General features: G+C 41.0%; 1 protein-coding gene across 3 annotated transcripts; it reads left to right on the plus strand.

Moving 5' to 3' along the window:
* Positions 1 to 2,997: 2,997 nt before the first annotated feature.
* IRF4 (interferon regulatory factor 4) lies at positions 2,998 to 21,464 on the plus strand. 3 transcript variants are annotated; one of them, XM_047102269.1, is made up of 9 exons: positions 2,998 to 3,052; positions 4,389 to 4,665; positions 5,942 to 6,128; positions 6,982 to 7,070; positions 7,782 to 7,926; positions 10,178 to 10,285; positions 12,576 to 12,929; positions 15,698 to 15,810; positions 17,726 to 21,464. In XM_047102269.1, exons 2-9 carry the CDS (start codon positions 4,450 to 4,452, stop codon positions 17,867 to 17,869), a joined length of 1,356 nt encoding a protein of 451 aa, XP_046958225.1. In that variant the 5' UTR covers positions 2,998 to 3,052; positions 4,389 to 4,449; the 3' UTR covers positions 17,870 to 21,464. The 3 variants fall into 3 exon arrangements, with proteins under 3 accessions (XP_046958225.1, XP_046958226.1, XP_046958227.1); XM_047102270.1 differs by having other exon boundaries at positions 7,785 to 7,926; XM_047102271.1 differs by lacking the exon at positions 10,178 to 10,285.
* The last annotated feature ends 1,129 nt before the right edge of the window (positions 21,465 to 22,593 follow it).

Here is a 22,593-nt window from a genome sequence, read left to right on the forward strand (position 1 = left end):
GCATCATTTCATTATCACAGCACACATTATCACAGGCAAGAAAGCCACTATCTTCATTGTATATATGAAGGTGAGACTTTGGCTAAACAGTTCACCTAAGACCTCATGGATTTGAATCAGATCTAGTAGACACCCATACTCGAGCATTTAATTATTAATAGTACCATACAATGATTGTGCTATAATATTATATAATGTAATACTATAATACTACATTATATTACTATAGTATTGTAGTAGTGCTGTAGTGCATATTACTATATCACTACAGTATATTGTATATTACTATACTAGTACATGTTATACTATTATATAATATCATTAGTATTACCTATGATACATATACTACTAATATATAGTATTACTATTTATATAATAATACAATAATAGTATAATAATACTGCACTACAAGATGCATAGCTAATGGTAATACTTGACATTGCATACACATATTGCCAAAGAGGAGATATTTATCCTAATGATCCTACATCATAACAACAAAAGATTTTATTATTTTCCTGATTTTTACAAATAATTATAAATGCCCTTTAACTTTTTTCAAGGATATAGTTGCTTTGTTTTTAACAGATTATAATGTCACCTCTTTTAAAAAATGAATTAGTAAGAAAATAGGTTTATCAAAAACAAGACTTCAATAATTTATTTTTTGTGCCTAGTATGGGTTTTACAAAATATTTTTCTTGTATGTGAATGTGTAGTTTTAAAAGATTGATTTGTTACCACATTGAATTTAAGTAAATTCAACTTTTCTTACACTCTCTTTATGATATTATAAATTGCAAATTGCAATGCTTAACTCAGATTGGGCTCCATTTACAACTTCTGGACAACTCACTGAAATAACCTCCTCACAGAATATAATGATCAGCCTTTGTTTTGGATAGACACTCAAATAACTGATGTCCTATTTATTTTCACTTTTTAACAAGTTGTGACTTTTGAAAATAAATGTCTAGTCTTTTATTAAAGAACCCTTTGATTTTCTCAAGTAGTATGGGGGGGTGGGGTTGCTCAACTTTAAAAACTTTTGTCATTTTTGTTTCAACTATGACTAAGATGTAAGCCTTTGGTGAGTAACTGGCAACTTCTACCTGTTCACTCCCTTCCCTTTCCCAGGGGTAATGAGGACATCAAGAATTTTAGTGTTTAACAAATATTATTCTTTGTATTCTCATCATAAAAAAAAATAGCAGATCAATATGACAAATGAGTAAACCAGAAGATGGCGTTGAAGATTAGCAATCACATTTTACAGCAAGGTAGATGTGAAGTCTGAGAAAGTTTCATGCAGTGACTATTGTTTTGCACTTCTAAACCTGGCACAGAGGACACGTGTAGAAAAATGCAAAAAGCTCATTTGCCATTATTCTTAGCAATCTCTTTCTGTCTGTAGTTTGAGAACACTTTAAGAAAAAGTAACCCATTGATTAAAATGTAATGCAACATGAAGGCAGTGACCTTTTTTTTTTTTGCTTTGTTCACGTAAGTATCCTAAGTGCCTACCACAGTCTCTGATAGGTAGCATGTGCTCAAGAAAGTATTTTGTTGAATGAATCAGTGAAAGGAGAAGAAAGGAAGAAAAACAGGTTGTGACTAGAATTTTCTTTGAACACAACTTTGTTGTTTATTACATAGACTCTGATAATGGAAAATTGCTTGGGTGAATAAAAATATGGCATCCTGTTAATTTCTGAGAAAGTCTTTTAGTTGTAGGAAAAGCATACTGAATCTGTGTCTCACTGCCTGTTTTGCTCTAGACTAAACTTAGTTTTATCTTTGAGTAGGAGACATTGACCATATATATAAGTTGAAAAGAGAAAAACTGAGAAGTAAGTGAAATCAAAAGCTTTTCAAAAGTTGCAAGTTGACCTAGGGTGGTGGTGGTCTAAAATCATATAGAAACCAGTGATCTGACGGTTTACCTGAAATTGCTAAGTACATAAACATGCTGGAAGCATCCAAGATGCTCTGATGAAAGCTTAGTGGGCAGGTGCAGGGAGTTTAATTTTAACATTAAGGATATCTTGGAAAATTAAGTATTATCATTTTCTGGACATTTTATTCCTTTTCTGGACATTTATAACCCACTAGAAATTTGCTTCCTACCAGATTGAGGTTAAAACTATGCCATTTTAAGGTGAACTGAAGTCCAGAGGCAATTGTTTGGATACTTCAACACTCCTCCCCCAACTCATTCATGTTGCCATAACTGACTTTGGGGTCTATGCATTGTCTGTCTGAGTCACCTCAAGGCAATTTAATAGATACAAAAGTCTGTAAGCATTTCAAACATGTAGATAGTATTTGAGCCACAGTTTATTGTTCAAAGTATCTGAACCATGTTTTTCTTCTTTTTCTTTTTAATGAGTAGGATGTTCTCTAAACACCTAGGAGGGCAGGGCTGTCAGCAAAAGCTGCGATGCCAAGGGTGCCTCCCACCCTCCCTCCGTTCTACAATGTGGACAATTCCTACGTTTTTGGTTACATACTCTGCAGGTGAAGTCCCCGTCACACCAGATTCCCGCTCCTACACGTCCCCCGCAACTTCCCTCCCTAACCACATCGCCCTCGTTTAGCTGTTATTAGTTATCATTAATCGGCCTCCCGCAGGACCTGGCGCTGAGGCGGGGTCCCCATTTTAGTGCCTTGCCCTTTGCGGGAAACCGCCCCAAGTGAGAGTCCCCCAGGCTGCGAACGCCCCACTCGAGTTGCGCTCTCCGCTCACAGCGCGACGAGGGTCGCAGCCAGCGCGAAAGCCTCCAGCCTGGCGGCGGCGGCGGCACCAGACCCTCCAACACACACTCCTTCTATCCTTGGCCCTGGGACTCTCCCGCGGGGCCCCAGTCTTCACTCACAGCGCCCCCCTCGCCCCAACCCGGCAGGCGCATTGGTACCCGCCCAGCTCCGCCCCAGGCTCCTCCCCAGCGGGGCTTTTAAGCTTTATAAAGTTCCTCTTTCCCATCTCCGATACTTAGTTTCAACAGTTGAACTTGGGACCCACTGCTGCCCTCAGCTACGAGTTTGGGGCGAGGTAAGGTTTGGGGTCGGGCAGGAGCACGGATGTGAGGCTGGCACTACAGAGAACCGGGAACGCGAGACTAGAGGTCCCGGGGTTCATATCGAGGGCAATGCAGGGAAACCCAGCTTAGGAGGAGGGAGGGAGCATACCCCTTGTGGGAGCTCCGATTCTCACCTCTTCTGCTCTGGGCCCCGGGGCCTCTGTAGGAGCTCCGTGGAGGGCCAGACGGTACAATGCCCAAGCATTGCCCTCACCACTCTGTGGGCCGGCTCCGCCCAAGCCCGGGAGAGGCCACGCGCTGGATGGGATGGGATAAAGAGACTGGCAGGGCCCCAGGAGTGCCCGAGGCGGGACCATCGAAAGGACCCACGTAGGACTACAGGCTTTCCCTGAGAGGGGACATCCCCTTACTCCCAAGACTTCAGTCTCAGACTCTTTATCCTGTGGCCCTGAAGGGCCCAAACTCACTGTGGCCTCCCGCGCGTTTTTCCCCGGCTGGTGGTGGTGGAGGAGGAGCTCCAAATTTGGGCCACTTAGGGCCCTACGCTCTGCTGCCACAACCCCATGCCCTCTGAGAACCCTCCCGGCACCCTCCCCGCCTCCGCTCTCGCTTGCTGGCCTCCGGGGTCCTGCTGATGCCCTGCGCGCCAGAATCTTCATCTACTTGGGTGCGCCGCTCGCCTAGTCGTGACCCGGGTCTCAGCCGCGTATTGCTCCCAGGGCCCACTAATCCTTGCTAGCTGCAGAGGGCTCAGGGATACTCTTGAGGCAGAGCGCAGGTACTGGAGAAGGCCCAGGCAAGAGTTAACTGGTACTGAGCACCTAGAACGTCCAAACTGCAGACGTTCCCACGTGCGAGATCCGTGGCGCTCGGGGGCCACCAAGGGAATGTGAATGGGAGAGTGGTAGAGAGTGGTAACTGAAAACGAAGGGAGGAATGGACTGGCAACGGTTTGGGAATGGGTAAAGAAGAGCAGGAACTAAGAGTGAGCAAGCAAACGGTGCCAAAGATTGGTGGCGGCTGGATTTTGCAATGTGCACAAAGGCTAGAGTTGTGTTGCCTGGGCAGCGTTTGGCTTGTGGGATGTGTAACAAGAATGGAGAGTCCAGAAGGTGGGGAAGGAGGATGGACTACGCCGGGGGCACGCTGGAGGGGCGGCAATACCGGACGCGTCAAGGGATGAGACAGGGTGCCTTCTCTCAGGGGCCTTTGGCAACACCGACTTTTATAGAGCGCGCTTAGCTGCCTCAGAGACTCCAGTGCCTCGTGGTCAATGCCAGAGGGGTTTGAGAAGGGTGCTCAGAGCGCTGTTCCACGGTGGCTAAAGGCCGGCCCTCTTCTCTGTAGCGCAGAGCTAGAGCAGGAGGCGGATCCTAGGCGCGTGAGGGCGACATTAGGCGCGCTGGGCATGAACCTGGAGGGCAGCGGCCGAGGCGGAGAGTTCGGCATGAGCTCGGTGAGCTGCGGCAACGGGAAACTCCGCCAGTGGCTGATTGACCAGATCGACAGCGGCAAGTACCCAGGGCTGGTGTGGGAGAACGAGGAGAAAAGCATCTTCCGCATCCCCTGGAAGCACGCGGGCAAGCAAGACTACAACCGCGAGGAGGACGCCGCCCTCTTCAAGGTTACTAGCACGAGGGAAGCCCCAGGTGGGGGTGGAGGGAAGGCCCCAGGAGCCTGGTGGGTCCCTAACCCAGACTCCATGGCGAACCCTGTAGGCGCCTGACGGTTCTCAGAGGAAAGGGAACCTCGTGGGAAGGACGGGATGGAATGAGACCCGCGGGGCGGGCGGTCCGGGAGCATCAGGTGGCAGTCAATTGGCAGAAGGCTTGAGAGGAGAGAGATTTCAACCTTTGTAGTGTTTTTAGAAATGGGGGACTAGGTCCCAATCCTGAGCGTGTGGCATGAGCAGTAGACAGAGAGTCAGATGGCTCCAGCAGCAGGGAAATAAATGTCTGGAGGCTCAGTCCGGGGAGAGCAGCAGTCCAAGGACTCTGACTTGAGTGTTCTTGGTTGCATTTCTGTGATTTTCTCTTTCTGTACCTCTGGATACCTCCTTGCCTTCTTTGGTCAGCATGTGTCTCTCTTTGTCTTGTTTCTTTTCTGTGAACACCCTTAGATGTGCTTGAGTCCACCTCTCTTTTCGTGTCCCTCTCAGTATGTCTGTCTGTCTTTCTCTGTTTCACTGTTTTTCTATGGAGACCTTTCTGGATTTTTTTTTCTTTAGTTCAATGTCTCTGGTACTGTCTCTATCTTTTAACTCTCTTTGGTCCTTCTTTGTGTTTCTTGCTCTCTGTCTCTGACTCCCTCTTTTCAAGCCTCTCTCCATAGACATGGACATAGACATATTTCTCTAGTTCTCTCTCTCTCTCTCTCTCTCTCTGTGTGTGTGTGTGTGTGGTGATGATTGTTTTCCCCTAGAGCAGTTTACCCAGTGAAGTGTGCATTAGGGCCCAGCCCCACCACCTGCAGGCAGAGCAGGCAAAGGGGACTTCCTCAGGAATTTGCTCTCAGAATACCTCAGATTGACCGTTCAGACATACTCTATGGGTAGCAGCTCACCCCACAACTCTGCCCCTAGTTCCAGTGTAACTCACTTCAGATACTGAGGGGATGGGCTGATAAGGGCCCCTTTCCAGGGATCCTCCACATCTCACCTACCTTTTATAAATACCTAGAGAATGTTCAAACCACTTGTCTTGAAGTCAGCAATGATAGAGTCCAAGGTGAAAAGTATTATGCCTAGAGTACACCTGGTGTCTTTTTGTCCCATGTTTTGAGCAAAAGTGTAAATCTAAGGCACCTAAGCATCATTCTTTCCTTTAGAAATACAATTCTCAGGTTCTTTTTTTTTTTTTAAGACTTGTATTTTAACTTTTTAATCTCTTCTTTCCCACAAGGCTTGGGCACTATTTAAAGGAAAGTTCCGAGAAGGCATAGATAAGCCAGACCCTCCTACCTGGAAGACACGCTTACGATGTGCTTTGAACAAGAGCAATGACTTTGAGGAACTGGTTGAGAGAAGCCAGCTGGACATCTCAGACCCCTACAAAGTATACAGGATTGTTCCTGAGGGTGCAAAGAAAGGTGGGACTTCCTGGATTGGGGTCACAGAATATAGACAACCACACACTTGTAATGCCTTAATTTCATTCTGAGGATTGATTTGTCTATTATATTTCAAATAGCCTGCCTGCCTCCTGCCTCATGTTCAACCCCGGCAGGCTCTTTGCCAAGTCCTCAGGGCCATAAATTGAAATTCTTGTGGTATTGGTTAGGATATTTCTCAGATTCCAACTCTATACCTGTGGGTGTATATCTATGCATGTGTGTTCATCTGTGTGTGCATATTTTTCAGTTAGTTCTATCGATGTAAGATATAGGCCAAATTTTTCAAACAAAAAACAGAAAACTTGTTTGAAGCTTTATCTTTACTTATCAGTGTTTCATGGTTAACCATTTTGTAGAAAGGAAGCATACATATATCTGTATATTGTTACTATTTTAAGTAAAAAATGTCAACTTTTAGAGTGTACTGTGGTCAGCTGGGATGCTTATTGAAATTCATAACTTCTCTTCCCAAGTTTCTGACCAGTGTGTCAGAGTAGAACCCAAAAATATGCATTTTAAACTAGCCATACAAATTACTTCACTTATGGAACATCTTGCTGGTGGAGCTCTTTATGTGACAAGGTGCATTCACACACAGCATTTCATCTCCTTCTCTACCTTTCCTACATAAGTCAGACCTTGTAGAAACCAGTTTAATGGACAGAACAAGTAATTGCCCATGGTAATTGCTGGAAAAAAATGCCTTATTTGTCAACACTGTTATGCATTCTAGGAATTAAACTCTTGGGTATTTTTCTAAGATTTCACTTTTAGTTATGATAGTTCCTTTTTTCACACTTTGCCATTTGTCTTTTGCTCAAATACATAGGAGCAAAGCAGCTCACCCTGGAGGACCCACAGATGACCGTGAGCCACCCCTACACCATGACAGCTCCTTATACCTCACTCCCAGCTCAGGTATGGTGGAGAATGCAGGGATTCTAGAAGGGGAGGCTGGGTCTGGGTGAGGCCATGTGAGCAAGCTAATCCCACATAGCAGGAAAAATACACAAACAAAAACAGCAGCACTTTGTTTTTGCTATTAGTCAATTAGCCAAACCAAATTCCCAATCACTGGATGAATATCTCACTTTCCACCTGGTGTTACTATTAGTGTTGGTCTGAAGGAGAGGAGAGGTGGGTGTATCTGCCTGTTGGTAGAGACTTCTACTGATTCTGAAATCTGGGAAACAGATCTGTTGTGGAAGATGAAACTTTTGGAAGCAATGCTTTATCATGTGAAACCACAGGGCAGCTGATCTCTTCAGACTTTTCTGATGTGAATTGCAGCTCTGTTTTATTCACTCTGGTGGGTAAAAGAAGGGAAATTTCCCTGCAGTACTTTTGGTGCCAGGTTTAACCATATGATGAAGCTTTACATAAGTTATTACTTTATAACACTGTCTTCATTGTGCTTTTTAATTCTTTATGGCTACTTTCCACCTAGTGTGATGAGCTATTCACTCCAAAGTCTTTTGAGATGATAAAATTATTTGGCTGTCAGCCAAATAAGAGATTCTGTGAGGAGTTTGAATATAAAAGAATCTGCCGCTCTTTCCCAGAACCAACCAACTGATCTTTGCCGAGCTGGTTGCTTTTCATCTCAGCTTCTCCCTCATGTTCCTTTAGCAGGTTCATAACTACATGATGCCACCCCATGACCGAAGCTGGAGGGAGTACGTCCCTGATCAGCCTCACCCAGAAATCCCATATCAATGTCCTGTAACGTTTGGACCCCGCAGCCACCACTGGCAAGGCCCAGCTTGTGAAAATGGTAAGGAGTGTGCTGGACTGGTTCCTATGCCTGTGGCTGACCCAGCAGAACAATCTGGGCCAAAGAGCCCTGTTCTCTCCTGATCTGTCCTTCTGAGCAGTACCCCAGTTCTTTCCCCTTCTCAGAGCTGCTAGGAAAGACCTCACGTGCAGTGGAGAGAGGGTTTTCTCTTTCCTGCAGGATGGTAAGGCCCTCAGGGGAAGGAATCCAAGGCCTGCTTGCACCAGGATCTGTGCTGGGAACTGCCTTACGTGAGATCTTATTTAAACATCACAGAGATCCATCCCAGGCAGTTAAAAACTGCCCCACATTTTTGAGACAGACACACAGAATATAAGTAATGCCCAAAGTTATCCAGTGAAAGTGAGGGGCTGGGGTTTAATTTCAGATCTCCTAACCCCAAAGGCCAGTCTTTCATTTAAGACAGAAGATGTCAGATATCAAACTGGTGGGCTGTAGTTTTTAAATTATCTGTTGGTTAGGGTAACATTTTTCATCCTCCCTGAAATAGTCCTTGGTAAAAAGTAATAGATTTTGTTAGTCTTCCCTCCTGGATTGTCCCTTAATGTTGACAGGGCCACATAATCTCACTGGTCTGTTTCTTCCATACTATAGCTGTGCCCAAGCACTCCCTCTATAGGGACACCAGGAGATTATTGAGCTGGTATATTTCTCTTAACCAATAGTGTGCCCATGGAGCACTCGGCTGGCTCAATTGGTAGAGCAGGAGACTCTTGATCTTGGGGTCATGAGTTCAAGCCCCACACTGGGGGTAGAGTTTACTTAAAAAAAAAAACCAATAGTGCACCCATTATAGTTGTTCTTGGGGTTAAAGGTGATAGTAAGAATGTAATGAATAAATACTACAAACATAAAATAGTCTCTAGGAGGTGATTAGTGCTGGTATTAGGGCCCAAAGAGCTTTGCTCACTCTGGATTAGATGTGATCCCATGCCCGTAGGAGCTCCCCAGACATCAAAATGAGATCTCTCAGTGGAAGTACTAATCACTAAGGGCAGAGAAAACTTCACACAGTATATTGAATACAGCAAAACACAAGCTTTTAGGACTTTTGAGTTAGTTATTTAAATAGAAATCCTGAGACAGGTAAACACTCAAGTCCTTCTGTATGTTCTAGGAATATTTGGTCCTTCACAATTTAATCTGTTTTTCTAATCATGTTTAGGTTTACCATCATTTAAAATTTGCATTGAGTGACATGTTTACAAAAAAGCTCAGAATTTGATTTTATTAGCTTTTCAAGAGTGATTTGCAGCAAAGGTTGTTTTCCATATCACAGTGGAGGAGTTAGCTAACTCGTTTCTGAAATTCAGACCTATGGCTAGTGCATCAGGCTCTATTGAACTAAGAACTTTATTAACAAGGCAATGCCTCAAACTATACAAAAATATGGAATAGGTAGATATATTTTGAAGCATAGGTGACATTAAGTGAAGTGCCAACAAAATTAGGTTCTATTACATATTATTTCTCTATTAATGTTTAGTGTGACCCAAAGCTACCAGGCTGCCAAGAGACATGGTTCAATTTTCTCCTGAACCCAGAAATAGAAAGCTAAATAAGTGTGAACTAAACAAACTTGTAAGTTTTTAATTGGGCTCTTTGGCATCAAAGCTCAGGTACACCTGAGCTCACAACTCTACTGTGAACTTGCTACGTGAACAGGAATAAATCTTTCTGAGCCTAGGTTACCCTGTTTATCAGGGTAATTATGGAGGGATGTTGGTCAAAGGGTACAGACTTCCAATTATAAGATAAATAAGTCCTGGAGATCTAAAGTACAACATGGCTATAGTTAACAATACTCTATTCTACTGAAAGCACCTAAAAGAGTAGATCTGGAATGTTCCCAGTATACAACACAAACACACACACACACACACACGCACACACACACACACACACAATGGCAATTATGTGAGGTGATGAAGGTGTTAACTAACTTAAAAAAAGAAAGAAAGAAAAAAATAACAGAGGGATTGTTCCAAGTTTCCTTCCAAAGCTGTGAAAGGCTCCTTCCCCTTTCAGTCTTGTTTTTTCTGATTGGACCTCATCTTGTCTTAGTTCCTTCAGAATGCCAGTGGTCAGTTCTAGAGGGCCCTTGGCCCATCCCTCCCAGGGTTGGTGCACCCCTCAGGGGCTGAGTAGCCATATCCCAGGGAGAGGAGACCTTCCAATGCGTCGGACAGATTCTGTTTAGACATCATCTGATTCTTATTTACAAATGCAGGTTGCCAGGTGACAGGAACCTTTTATGCTTGTGCCCCGCCTGAGTCCCAGGCCCCCGGAATCCCCATAGAGCCAAGCATAAGGTCTGCTGAAGCCTTGGCGCTCTCAGGTGAGTGCAGCATTCTGTTCTAGAGGCACCCCCAGGAGGCTGGCTTCTGCTGTGACTCCACCTTCACTTTGGGGTAGATTTGATTGGGGGGGGGTGTCCCTGAGTACAGCCCATGGACACTGGCTTTCTTCCATCTGGGGCCTCAAGTGGGTGTATACACATCTGACTCCCAACTTGTGTGAATGAGGAACATCATTAGAAAACTTCGCACTAAGAAGCCAGCTTGCTATTCTGATGCCAATTCTAAATGCTGGCTTGAATCGAGTCATTTTAAGGTCTCCATTTGACATCTATTTGAATTTCCAGAAATATGCAAACACCTCAGCTTTACATACTAAGGGCCCTTCTTCAGCCAACATTCTCACAATGTAGTATAATTTCTTAGAAAAATACACAAGGACTTCTCATTTTGAAAAGCTGATCATCCTTCCAGGTTTAGCTGCAAATAGGTCATCCTCTTTGGCATTGAGATCTTCCTCAGAAATTCGACATATCCTACAAAAAATTTGGATTAGATCTGATTTTTAAAGTTTCATTTCCCTGCAGTTCAGAGATGTTGCCTATTTTAAGGAAGTCACCTCAAAGCTTACTAAACATATGTGGTATGTGTATATTTATTTTTAGATAACATTTGGATTGTTTTAAAATGGGACTTGTAATTATATTAAAAATAAATAACTTAAGCTTCAGAATTCTCACCTGCCCCTGAGGCTTTTTAAAAATCAGATATAGAAAATATAAATTCTCAAGGTTTCAGGGAGTTGTGGACACCTTTCTCACTTCCAGGTTAACCATTTATTTCTTTTCAGTTCTGAAGTTCCGAATGAGGCTTACTGCCTTTCTTCTTAGACGCTCCTAAATGATGGAGGGGAGATGTTACTGTAAAGAAAGGGTTGTGTCTGTTTTTAGAAACTTTCTAACCCTTCTCTTCAGCACCTAAGACTTGTGTGGGTGCCTGAAAAGTAGGAAATAAACAGCTATTTATATCACTGGGACCTTGTGATTTCTGATGACATTAAATGAAATGAAACCTGCCCTGAAAGTCAACTCAAATGGCCAACACTCACTGTCATCAAGGTACGCTGTCTGAGCTCACTCTCAGCTAGTGTGTTTACAGCAGCAATTGAAGTGGAGAATTGAGACAGTGATGTGGGTTGTTTAAGTCTCAAAACCTGCCATTGAGGAATAAGAGGGTTTTGTGGATTTTTTTTCTTTTTTTGGTATGCGTTATACAGATTAATTATCAACCTTGAGCACATTTGTTGGACAACTGCAATTCCCATTCATTTGAAATCCCATACAGTTATGGGTGGGTAACTGTTGCCTTTCCATAAAGCCCTTTTGCATTTCAGTTAAGGGGCCCTTTGCAAACCTAGCTTGGTCCTTCCAGTTTGTGAAACCTTCAGAAGAAGGTTCTGAAATCAGAAAAATTTCGTAAGTGAACTCATCTTGTTTAATGTCTTAGAAAGCAGTTATTTTCAAGGGAGATTTTGAAAGCCTAGTGGGACTTTAGCCTTTGAACATTTTTCTTATTGATTCTTTTCTTTCCACATGAATTAATTTTATTATACAAGTCATACACATATAGCATAAAAACTAACTTGACAATCAGGAAAGCAAAAATGGAAAAAAAAGTCATTCCCATTATACTTCCTGAAACTTCAACATACATATATGTATATGTGTGTATATATGTATTTTTATGTAAGTGACATCATATTGATATTTTAGAACAGTTTCAGATGTAAAATATTTGTTTATTTTTTGAAACATCATTATATTCTTTTTGCTAGTAGAAATTTAACTTAGGGTTTACTTCCTCCAAAATCAAAACTTACCACCATGCTTAAAGAGGAATTTTTGTTCAGTGGCACATGACTTCGTATTTTAGACATAATTGTCATGACCACTATCATCATCATGAAAACAATGACATAGAAAGTTCGTAAGAGTGATGCTCTCTAATACAAGTCAAACATATGGTGCAGAAAACTAATGTAAGGGGTGCTCCCTCTCCACAAAAATATCTATGGTCACATAAATTTGGAAAATTCTGAGTTCAATAACATTAAATAGATTTTTTCAGGATTTCTTTAATATTGGTCACTATCCGTGACTCCAGGAGGGAGATGAGGGCATGTAACATTTCCTACACTTCCTTCACTATGGAACTTTCTACTTTTTATGGAGTATCAAATAAACATGTTCTGGTTGAGTAGTTTGGCATCCTGGTGGGTATCCAATGTTCCTTGGTCCCTTAGCACTGACTTTGAAATCTCTATTTTTACAGACTGTCGACTCCACATCTGTTTGTACTACCGAGAGATCCTGGTGAAAGAGCTAACCACATCTAGCCCTGAAGGGTGTCGGATCTCCCATGGGCATACCTATGACGCCACTAACCTGGACCAGGTCCTTTTCCCCTACCCAGAGGACAATGGCCAGAGGAAAAACATTGAGAAACTTCTGAGTCACCTGGAAAGGGGTGTGGTCCTGTGGATGGCCCCTGATGGGCTTTATGCCAAAAGACTATGCCAGAGCAGAATCTACTGGGATGGGCCCCTGGCACTGTGCAGTGACCGGCCCAACAAGTTGGAGAGGGACCAGACCTGCAAGCTCTTTGACACACAGCAATTTTTAGCAGGTAATACACCAAATTATCTGTTAGAATAGAGCATCCCACACCTGTGAGCCTAAGAGACAGAATAGAGGGGGTGACAGTGTGCCTGCCACAGTGGTTCAAACAGAAGGTCACTCCCACACCAGACAGAGGTCTTCCTTCTATTAACCCCTGAGCCCAGCCAGCATGATCTGAAAATAGATTTCCTGTTTGTTCATCTCTCACCTCTGCCTCTACCACCTGCTCCTCTCCATCAGCAGAGGGGTGTGAGGAGGAGGGAGATTGCTCAAGGGCATTGTGGTTCAGGCTGATATCTTAAAATTCTGGTCTTCAACCAATTGTCACTGACTAATAAAGTTCACACTTTATTGGTAGTATGATCTCAGCATGTCTGCTGATGTGTCAGCTTTTTTAAGATTCCTAGGAAAGTCATAAAGGTTAGAAGTGTATTGTTAATGTTCTTGGTTCTGAGATGTGTTACCCCTATGCAGATGCCCTCCAGCAGGTGGGACCAAGGATAGAGTATGTGGAACTGATTTTGCAAAAGGGAAATTATGAGAAGGATTTGAGTTATCTCTATGATATGCATGTTTCAAAACATATTTTCTAAAACCAGTAAGTTTTGTTTTTCTAGGTTTGATTTCATAACAGCTAAATTAGCCATAGGCTGGCTTTTGTGAAACCACTTTTGTGAAATTATTGTTGAAGTTTCATCCAGAGTGTTCATTCAGCTATCTATATGGATGATGCCTCCTTTGGAGGGAGAAAGGTGTTCCATTAGCTCCCTTCCACCTTTTTCTGTATCTTATCCTTAAGTTATTCTTTTATAAGTACCCCTTCAGAAATACCCTATGTCTTTGGATTTTCATGTGACTTTACTTTCCCTGAATGTGCTTCTTGATTCAATTCATTTAAAATAAAAATATAAAGCATCTATGTGCTTTGACACCGTTGACATTTGCTTAGCCTTTTGGGTCTAAGTTGCCCAAATTTGTGTAGGCTCATCAAATTCTCTTTAGTGCCCCAAGAAAAATATGTCTCTATATGACTAACCCTTGACTAAGATGTGTGACAAGAGGAAGAGGGAGAACTGAGTTTCTGGTTCCCCGAGGCAGCACCAAGGTGAGAAAAGCATGTGGGCCTGAACACCTCTTCCTCTCTATGAGCTGCAGAACTGGCTCCAAGCCTGCACTGTGACTGTTTTGTCCATCCTGGGGTCCCCTGTGGTAATCATGGTGGGCACCCAAGGAAGAGTCAAGAACCACAAAGGGTCATCTTGTCTGTACTTCTTATATCTGCAGTGAAGTCTGAAAGAGCCCTTATGGGGTTGGATCTCCTCATAGATCTCCTCACCAAGACTGTGAATCTTGGTCTCTTTGAATTCAGAAGATGCCACAGGGCTAGGGCTTTAGTTAAGTTGTCCCAGGGGAATGACACTTGCTTCTGTGAGTTTCTCTCATCTTGTATGTTTTAGGAAGGTAGAATCCTCCCATTCTATAGGCAAGAAGAAGGAAGGCATATTCGACCAGCTATGAACATCCTCAAGCTGTGAATTCACTTGCTTAGAATTTAATACTTATCTGCGAGCAAGAATTGTTTTTTCTTCATCTGCAGCTAAGGGCTGTGCTTTTTGCTCACTGCAACCTCCTATCTTGAAGTATTCACTGAAGTTCAAGGAAGAACCTGTGAACTTAAAAACTGCAGCTATGTAGACCAGCTTCTGCATAATCAAGGATTCCCACAGAATGTTCTCATGTTATCAAGCACTTGAGGCACAACTTTTTCGGAGAATTGTGCCAACTTGCCACTCTGATTAGCTTGTGTAGGTGTAGTCTCAGACCTCAGTAGTGTGAATACCTTTTACACATTCTGACTAAGTCAGTTAGGTTTGATTTGAATTCTGGAAGAAAAAAAAAGCAGGAAGTCAAACAGTCCAGTGAGTTAGTTAGAAACTTTTCTTCAGTTGAAGAGAACAGTGGAGATCTTTGATATCTACCCATTCAGGATTTGCAAACTACTAGGGACAGCCCCAAAAGGCAAAGCCCGAGGGTGCATATCTGATCAAGATGCATGCGCACACTGTTCTGCAGAAGTTGTTGCAGCAACCGTGTAAGTGTGTTTTCTTTTGTGGAGGTGACATTTAACTCTAGCGGAAAGGAAAGAATAGGAGCCACAAGAGGCATAAGAATCATCTTGAATGTGGGCAAAGGGACATGGGTCAATGTCAGGGATTGTACACGTGTTGTTTCCACAGTGCTCAGTCTCTGTTTTGAATCCTTAGGGTAGGGATGGTGCCTTCAGGATATACATATCCACAAAGTGGGGACCCCTAGTGCTTCATCACTACCTTTCTCATTTCAAATCAATGTCTGTCCCAGAAGATAGGCAAGAAGTCAGCTCAAAGTCCCACAGTTTAGGCTTAGTGCCAAGTAGGACACAGACGCCCATAACTGGTGCTTGGTCTCCAAGATAATGTGAAGATTTTCAGTGATGCGTCAGTCACAGAAAGGTCCCTCTCTTGGGTCAATGCTGCAAAGCAAGGTTCTTAATCTGCAGGGCAGAATCAAGTGAAAGCTGGAGCCCTCTCAGGAAAAGCACACATATGAACATATAGATGAAATTCTGTATCTGGGGTCTAAAAGTTAAGAACCCCACTTAGAGAAATAAAGAATACTCACTCTTATTTTAGTTTTCCAGATCAATGGTAAACTTTTGCTTCCTCCTTTAACCTGTCCTGTTCAGTGATGGTTTCTGATCAGGTTAATTTTTTTTTTATTGTGGGGCTTCTCCAGAGCTACAAGCATTTGCTCACCATGGCCGTCCCCTGCCAAGATTCCAGGTAACTCTGTGCTTTGGGGAAGAGTTTCCAGATCCTCAGAGGCAAAGGAAGCTCATCACTGCTCACGTGAGTATTTAGCCACATTCAAATGATTGAATTTCCCTGTTTTTCATTAAGGGCAGGGTCCCAGTTAGGAAAGTCTCAAAGGAAAAGTAAATGTTAAGTGACTTGGGAAAATTATGAGGGAGGAAGCAGGGCCCAGTGAATGGTGCAGGGAGCACAGCCCAGAGACCCATTTGTTTTTCCCAGCCCTAGAGGTCTACTAATCACAAACCTGCAAACATGGGCTTTATTTGTTCCATCTTGTGTATTGATCAAGACATTGTCCTATTTTCATTTTATAAGGATCTAAAAGGGCTGGTGGTTATAGTTGCCCTTTAAAATTCTCCATGTTTAATATTGCTTTTAAAATGCTGTCTAGCTGATCTTCACTTGATGAAGTTTTCCCAAATGGTAAACTATTTACTGACTTATGTATTTTGCAGTTTCTCCAAAAGTTTTCCAAATCCTATTTTATATCTGGATTTTTAGAAATTATTTAACTAGTGGAAACCAAGGGCCATGTATTATTTGGAGGAGGCTCTTTCAAGGAGTTTAAGTAGACCAGACCACTGCAATGTTCTCTAGCAGAGTTGAAAACAGGTTGAACTGCACCAAGTAAACATCTTTTTCATAAAAAAGAAAAGAAAAAAGGTTTATATAGGTCATATTTAGAATAAATTTGCCACAGGAAACAGAGTTTTGAATACCTAACATTTTTGAATCTGAAAACTTTATATTGCTACCTAGCTTTGAGAGTTATTAATGGGTCCAGGCAATAAAAAAAAATTATAACAAATAATAAAAACATTCAGGTCATATTTTAGTTCTGATAGTGTTTCTTGTTGAAAACTGAAATAGCACACTAATTTTAAACACACAGTCCCGCCTCTTGATTGTAAAATCAAAAACCAACCAACCAACCAACAAAAATATGGTCTTTATATATTTTAGAGCTTTGTCATGAATTCTCTCCGGTAATTGATACAATAATTGATATCTTATTAATACCTGACTAAATATACTTGGGATTGATAAATAACATTTCAAAAGTTGGTGGAAAACTCCTGCATCTGTCTGATTTTAAGGGGTTTTTGGATGCACTAGCTCTCCTCTGAGGCAATAGTGGGTCTCTGGGAGTTGTCTGGTATGGAAAAGAAAAATGGGTATGTGTATACCTAGGAGTTCATACTCCTTTTTACTATGGATTTACTTTATTTTAGGTATTTCATATGAAATATGCTTAAGTTTCTATATCTCAAATGACAGAAAGGCTCAATTTAATGGCTTAGTTGATTGACAAACTATTCAGTTTTCTTAGATGCTGTAAATTAAGGAAATGCTGAAAGCTGAATTTTTTTTTTTAGTGAATGTGAACCACACAAATAGCCAAACAAGATGAATTTGGGGTTAATTAACCTCTCTTTCCCCATAATAGCAATGCTGTTGTTTGATTTTGCTCCTTTTGTTTTCCTTTATTTTAGGTTTAGAAATATACAGATTATGTAAGTCATCCAGGAATTGTACATTGTTCAGGATTTACACCTTCATCCCTGTCAAACGGTGGTTGTGAAAAACTCATTGGCCTAAATTATCCTGAATTATCTCAAACTTCATTAATCATCTCAAACTTCCTTTTAATTTGGCCATTTTACTTGATTTGCTTAGGCTTAAACATAAATTTTAAGTGGCTATTGATTTAAAAGTATCATCTCTGACTTTAGCTTCAGTTAAAACCCACAATGAGTTAGAATCTTTTTAAAGGTTAGTATGTGTAAAGACTAACAAAAAGTTACTTCTTCAGAATGTTTTGATGTGTGTAGCACTTACCTTTGGATTTAACTTTACCATACCTTCAGATATTGAGTTATTTAATTATAAGCCAATTATAGGATGTTAAAAAGAATATTTCAAAAATATCTTTTAAAATTTCTTTTTAAAGGTCGAACCTCTACTAGCCAGACAACTATATTATTTTGCTCAGCAGAACAGTGGACATTTCCTGAGGGGCTATGATTTACCTGAACATGTTAGCAGTCCAGAGGATTATCATAGATCTATTCGCCACTCCTCCATTCAAGAATGAAAACCAAGACAAGTGATTTTGTTTCATTTAAACATCTGACTTTGACAGGAACAGCTGATTGAACTCCCTCTTTTTCTTTTGAGAAACTTGGAAACTGGGCCTTCAGTTCAACACTTCAGGAGAATCTCAGCGAGAATGAGTGTAAAAAACCAGCTCCATGTAAATGACAGATGAGCTTATTCCAAAAAGAAGGATGGTCTTCAGGGTCTTCTGTAGACTGCCATCTTTGATAATTACTGTGAAAATTGACCAAAGAAGGTGTTTACATTTACTTAAATGATATCTTTAATTTGATGTGGATTATTTCTTGCTTTAAAACTGAGAAAACTTGTCTTCAGTATTTACCACTAATTAGAAGGATAAAAGTACTTAAGTGCTGTACTATTTCTCAGGGAAGTAATATCTAAATTTGAGGTGACTCTGCCTACAAAAGAAATGTATTAATGCACATAGGTGATGTTGCTCTTGTAGAAAATGCTTGCTAATAGAAAGGAACAGAATCTTTGACCGAGGTTGGACCACGGGGTCTCCAGCTTTGGGGTGGCTCATCACCCCCGCCCTGGCCTGGGTCTCACCCTATGACAGGCTTCCCTGCCCTGCCTCACACTGTCCCTCCATTTTCTCTATCTTCCTGAATGCCCCTGGAAGCCAGTTGGTATTTTGTGGAACCAAAAAGCATTAGTGCTACACTTGATTAGTATATTTTTGTCTGTTCTACAATCTCATAATGACTGGTTAAGATATTTTTTGTTTGTCTTTTTGTCTGTCATTCTATAGAAATTATTGGTAAAACTTTTTTTCTTTAAAGAAGAAAAAAATATCAACAATCCAAATACTAAAGATATATTTTTGAAACTCGGTGACATTTCCCCTCTTATCCTGTTTGTTTTGTTTGGCTATCAGTTAGTTATCCATGACAACACTAAAGAGGAGGAGCCGATGCTTTTCAATTTGGTGAACTCTGTTAGGAAAGATGATGACAGGATTTCACTGATTGCATAACTGCAGACTCAGTGGGCTGTTTTTGCTTATTTTGTATATTATATGCTTCCTCATGCCAATATGGTTTAACAGGGCCTTTACTTGCTTAAGTAAACCTGATCACTTCCTTGTTGATTGTTTTGGAAAAGTACAGATGTTTAGACTGTGATGCTGGCAACTGATATTTTTATCATACTACAAAAAAATTGCTATTACTTTCAGGCCCAGCAAAAGACTTGATAGTTCTCAAACATATACCACTCTTATTCTAATCTATATTTTTTAAATCACTCAACAAACTGTATCCCTTTCATTAGATAGATTATATATAGCCTTTATCCAGTTTAGTAAGCAATGAAGCATTGGAATGTTATATTTTTAACTTTTTAAAAGGAGTTTTTAATAATAACATAATACATATTAACTATGGAAAATGTAAACAGTATAGACAGGCAAAAATGAAGCACATCATCCTTCTTTACTGCAGCCCAAATCCTTCTCCCTAGAAATATCCTCAAGAAGAGTTTGACTTATTCTTCCAGTACACTTCATTTCTCTATACATATGCATCAGCTCAAAAAAACCTCATAGGATCATCTTGCAACCACTTTTATGCAGTGCTCTTTTAACCTAACAATACAGATTTACCTCACTCTTTTTAGAGGCATTGTCGTCATAGAACTCCACCACCGTGCAGTCAGTAGCATAGTTTATGGAATTTCATCAGCCACTAAGAATGAATACACGTGGACAGCAGATTATACTTCATGAATTGCAGTAATTTATACATCTTATAGATGCAAAATGTTTTAGGGTATATTATCCTAAGGACGAATTGGAAACAAAATTAGGAATGGCTGTGACACAGGCCCCACGTGTGTGGCCCTCTTCCCTGGAGAATATTTAACCCCATCCCAGCACATCAGAGAAGCTCTATGGTGTCAGTCCCAGGGCTGTTTTGTCTTCTGAATTCTCCAAGCAGATGCTTGATTTCAAATGCTGTTGTGTATTCTTTACTGTCTTTTTTTTTTTTTTTCATTCTTTCTTTTTTTTTAATATTAAGCTGCTTTAACACTGGAGTTAAATTTTCTGGAAAATGCTCTTGGCTTGGGCCACTTTACCTTTTCTTATTTTTACTCTCATCTACATTGGCTTTTTTTTTTTAATTTGGAAGTATCCAGAGTGGGCATTAGTGAATGAATTATGAAATAATCAGGGTGAAGAATCCCGACAGCTGTCTCAGAACTTTGAAAATGAATAACTATTCATTCCTTGACTCATTCCTTGACTTGATGAAGTGGGATTAGCAAAGTGGAATTTAGTTTGTTTTCAGTAGAAGATACTATAGAAGAGTTTAGGCATTTATTATGCTAAAAAGCTTCGGATGGCAAGGTTTAAAAATGTGTAAGTCTCATAGGTGCATGTTCTAAGGGCGTATTTCCTGTTCTTTGGATTTAGTAGAACTGGGCAGTAGTTGATGTCTTCTGGAACACTATAGAGAACCAGGGTGACCATCCCATTTAAAACCCAAACCTTGGAACTCCCTCAGTCCTGGGCAAAACAGGACAGTTAGTCACCCTATAGAGAAACCCAGCAAGACTATTGCCTTTGAGCAAAGAAGACACTGTTCTACTGGGACATAAAATTTATGCTGCATGGAATGAGCAGCAGAACAACATGGTTATCACCAAAGCACCGATATGCCCAGGTTCATGTTTAGAAAAAGGCACACACTGGGCTAGGGTCTAAACAAGGTTTTCTTTGCATGTCACTGTATGTAAACCCCAGAGTTGGACAACTCTGGTGCAGGGTCTGGCATGGGTTTTTGCTTAAGAGGCTGAGCAACAGGTGGACATGCATCCCAAGAGAATCCTTGCTCCTGTGTTGGCTGTACCTGTGAACATCAATATTTCTTCCCATCAGTTGCAAAAATTCTTTTAGTTCAACCCCCCTGTTATTTCTCTTTGATCACATTTCTCCCCTTTCTCCAGGTGAATGTTTTTCTGGAAGTGGTGAGCTTCCTTAAGGTCCATATTTTTCTATGTATCTCCTTAGTTTATAATTGACTGGCATCTATTTAAATATTGCAATAGGGCCATTGTGCCATATGTATTGTTCTGCAATTTACTTTTTTCATAGCCCCATTTTTGAGATTGTTCCATGTCAGTGTTCTCATCCACCTCTTGTTAACTGGTGGCAAATAGCTTGTCACATGATTGCAGTGAAGGTCAATTTTCTTGGTATTTATTTTCACTGCTTTCAGGAAAGCCTGTATGTGAAATGTAGTTGAAGTGAAGGAGAAGAAAGAGGAGATGTGAAAGATAAAAGAAAGGTCAGCAGGCCAATCCTCCTCCAATATAAACTCATATTTTGTTTTAGACTCTTTGAGATGGAAGAAACCTAATGGGTAGTGGGGTTCATTTTGCTGCACCCCATCTGTATAAGTGGATAGGACCAAGCAGCCCCTTGACTTCAATCCAAAGCTATGTTGGTTCCATCTTGCTGCTAGGCCTCCCAGGCAAGGGTGTCTGGAGAACTAGGTAGATCATCTCATGGACAATTGTTGTATATAATCATGCATGAATTTTATTATAAAAACTTTTTAAAAAAGTAATCTGTTGTGAGCTGTGTGTGTGTGTTATTAAACACTCATCTTGATAGCTTTTAAAATACTTCCTCCTTCTGTTGTGTTCTTTCAGAGAGGCTGCCGCAGCAGCCTGCTTCCTTCCTGGTTGTTGTATGGGTCCATAAAATCAGATCGCAAAGTGCTCTGCTTGTTTTAAAAAAAACAGCAAAACTTGTCCCAGCATACGGCAGTTTCTCCAGCCCATGGAAACACATCTAAGGAGAGTATTGAACAATCCTTTCCCTCTTCTCCCTTGTGTATTTTAAAAGGTCTAGTAGACCCAAGGAAATTGTTAATGTTTCCTTTTATATTCATTGCTTCTTTGATTTTGTTGTCGTAGTTAAAGGGGAGGGGATGTAGGTTAACCAGCATCCGGAATGTGAAATATAACATAAAACTGTAGAAAAAGAACCTATCAACTGCTTGCAAGTCTACTGGGAACACTAGAAGGACAGGGCTGCAGCTTGTGGTGTTAAAAGCCTTGCAGCCAAAAATTTTGTGGAACTGTCAGAAATGTTTGTAATCTGCATCTAGGAGCCCCAGAATACCAGTTCAGAATAATTTTGAATTTTCTAGGTGCTAATCAAATAGAGCTAATGGGAGTATAAACAATCATACTGCTTTTGGGGGCTCTATCTGCTTAACAAATATGAATGAACTTGAGTCACTATATATAAGCAGGATTTTTTTTCAAATAATATATCAACTCTTTATGTCTAAAAAAGAATTTCAAAGGGATTTTGAGCCCTTGAACTTGTTCTTAAGTAATTTCACACCTTCCTTAGGTACCAATGTTTATAAGCCTTTCTTTATACATAGTGCAAATTTGACTATATTGAGTTCAGTTTTCTTAAAGCAAGTTTTGTCTTGACAAACACATACTTTTATATAGAGTGCACTGGCAGTGTTTATCAATGCCAGAAAAACATCATCAAGTTCTACATCATCTCTTTGGAAAGACACCCCAGGGGTCATATCTTTTTTTTTCTAGGACAGTCTATACCTAAATTAACTCAGGTAGATAAATCTCTTCTGAATTAGTAGAGAGTTATGAATTCTAGGGTGTTATAGATATCAGAAAACACTTTCAGTGGCCCCTGTTCCTGCCAGGTTGGCA

The sequence above is a fragment of the Lynx rufus genome, unplaced genomic scaffold (assembly GCF_022079265.1).
Source record: "Lynx rufus isolate CCGP_SWC_20201006 ecotype Redwood Valley unplaced genomic scaffold, mLynRuf1.p SCAF_6, whole genome shotgun sequence".
In the NCBI taxonomy this organism is placed as follows: domain Eukaryota; kingdom Metazoa; phylum Chordata; class Mammalia; order Carnivora; family Felidae; genus Lynx; species Lynx rufus.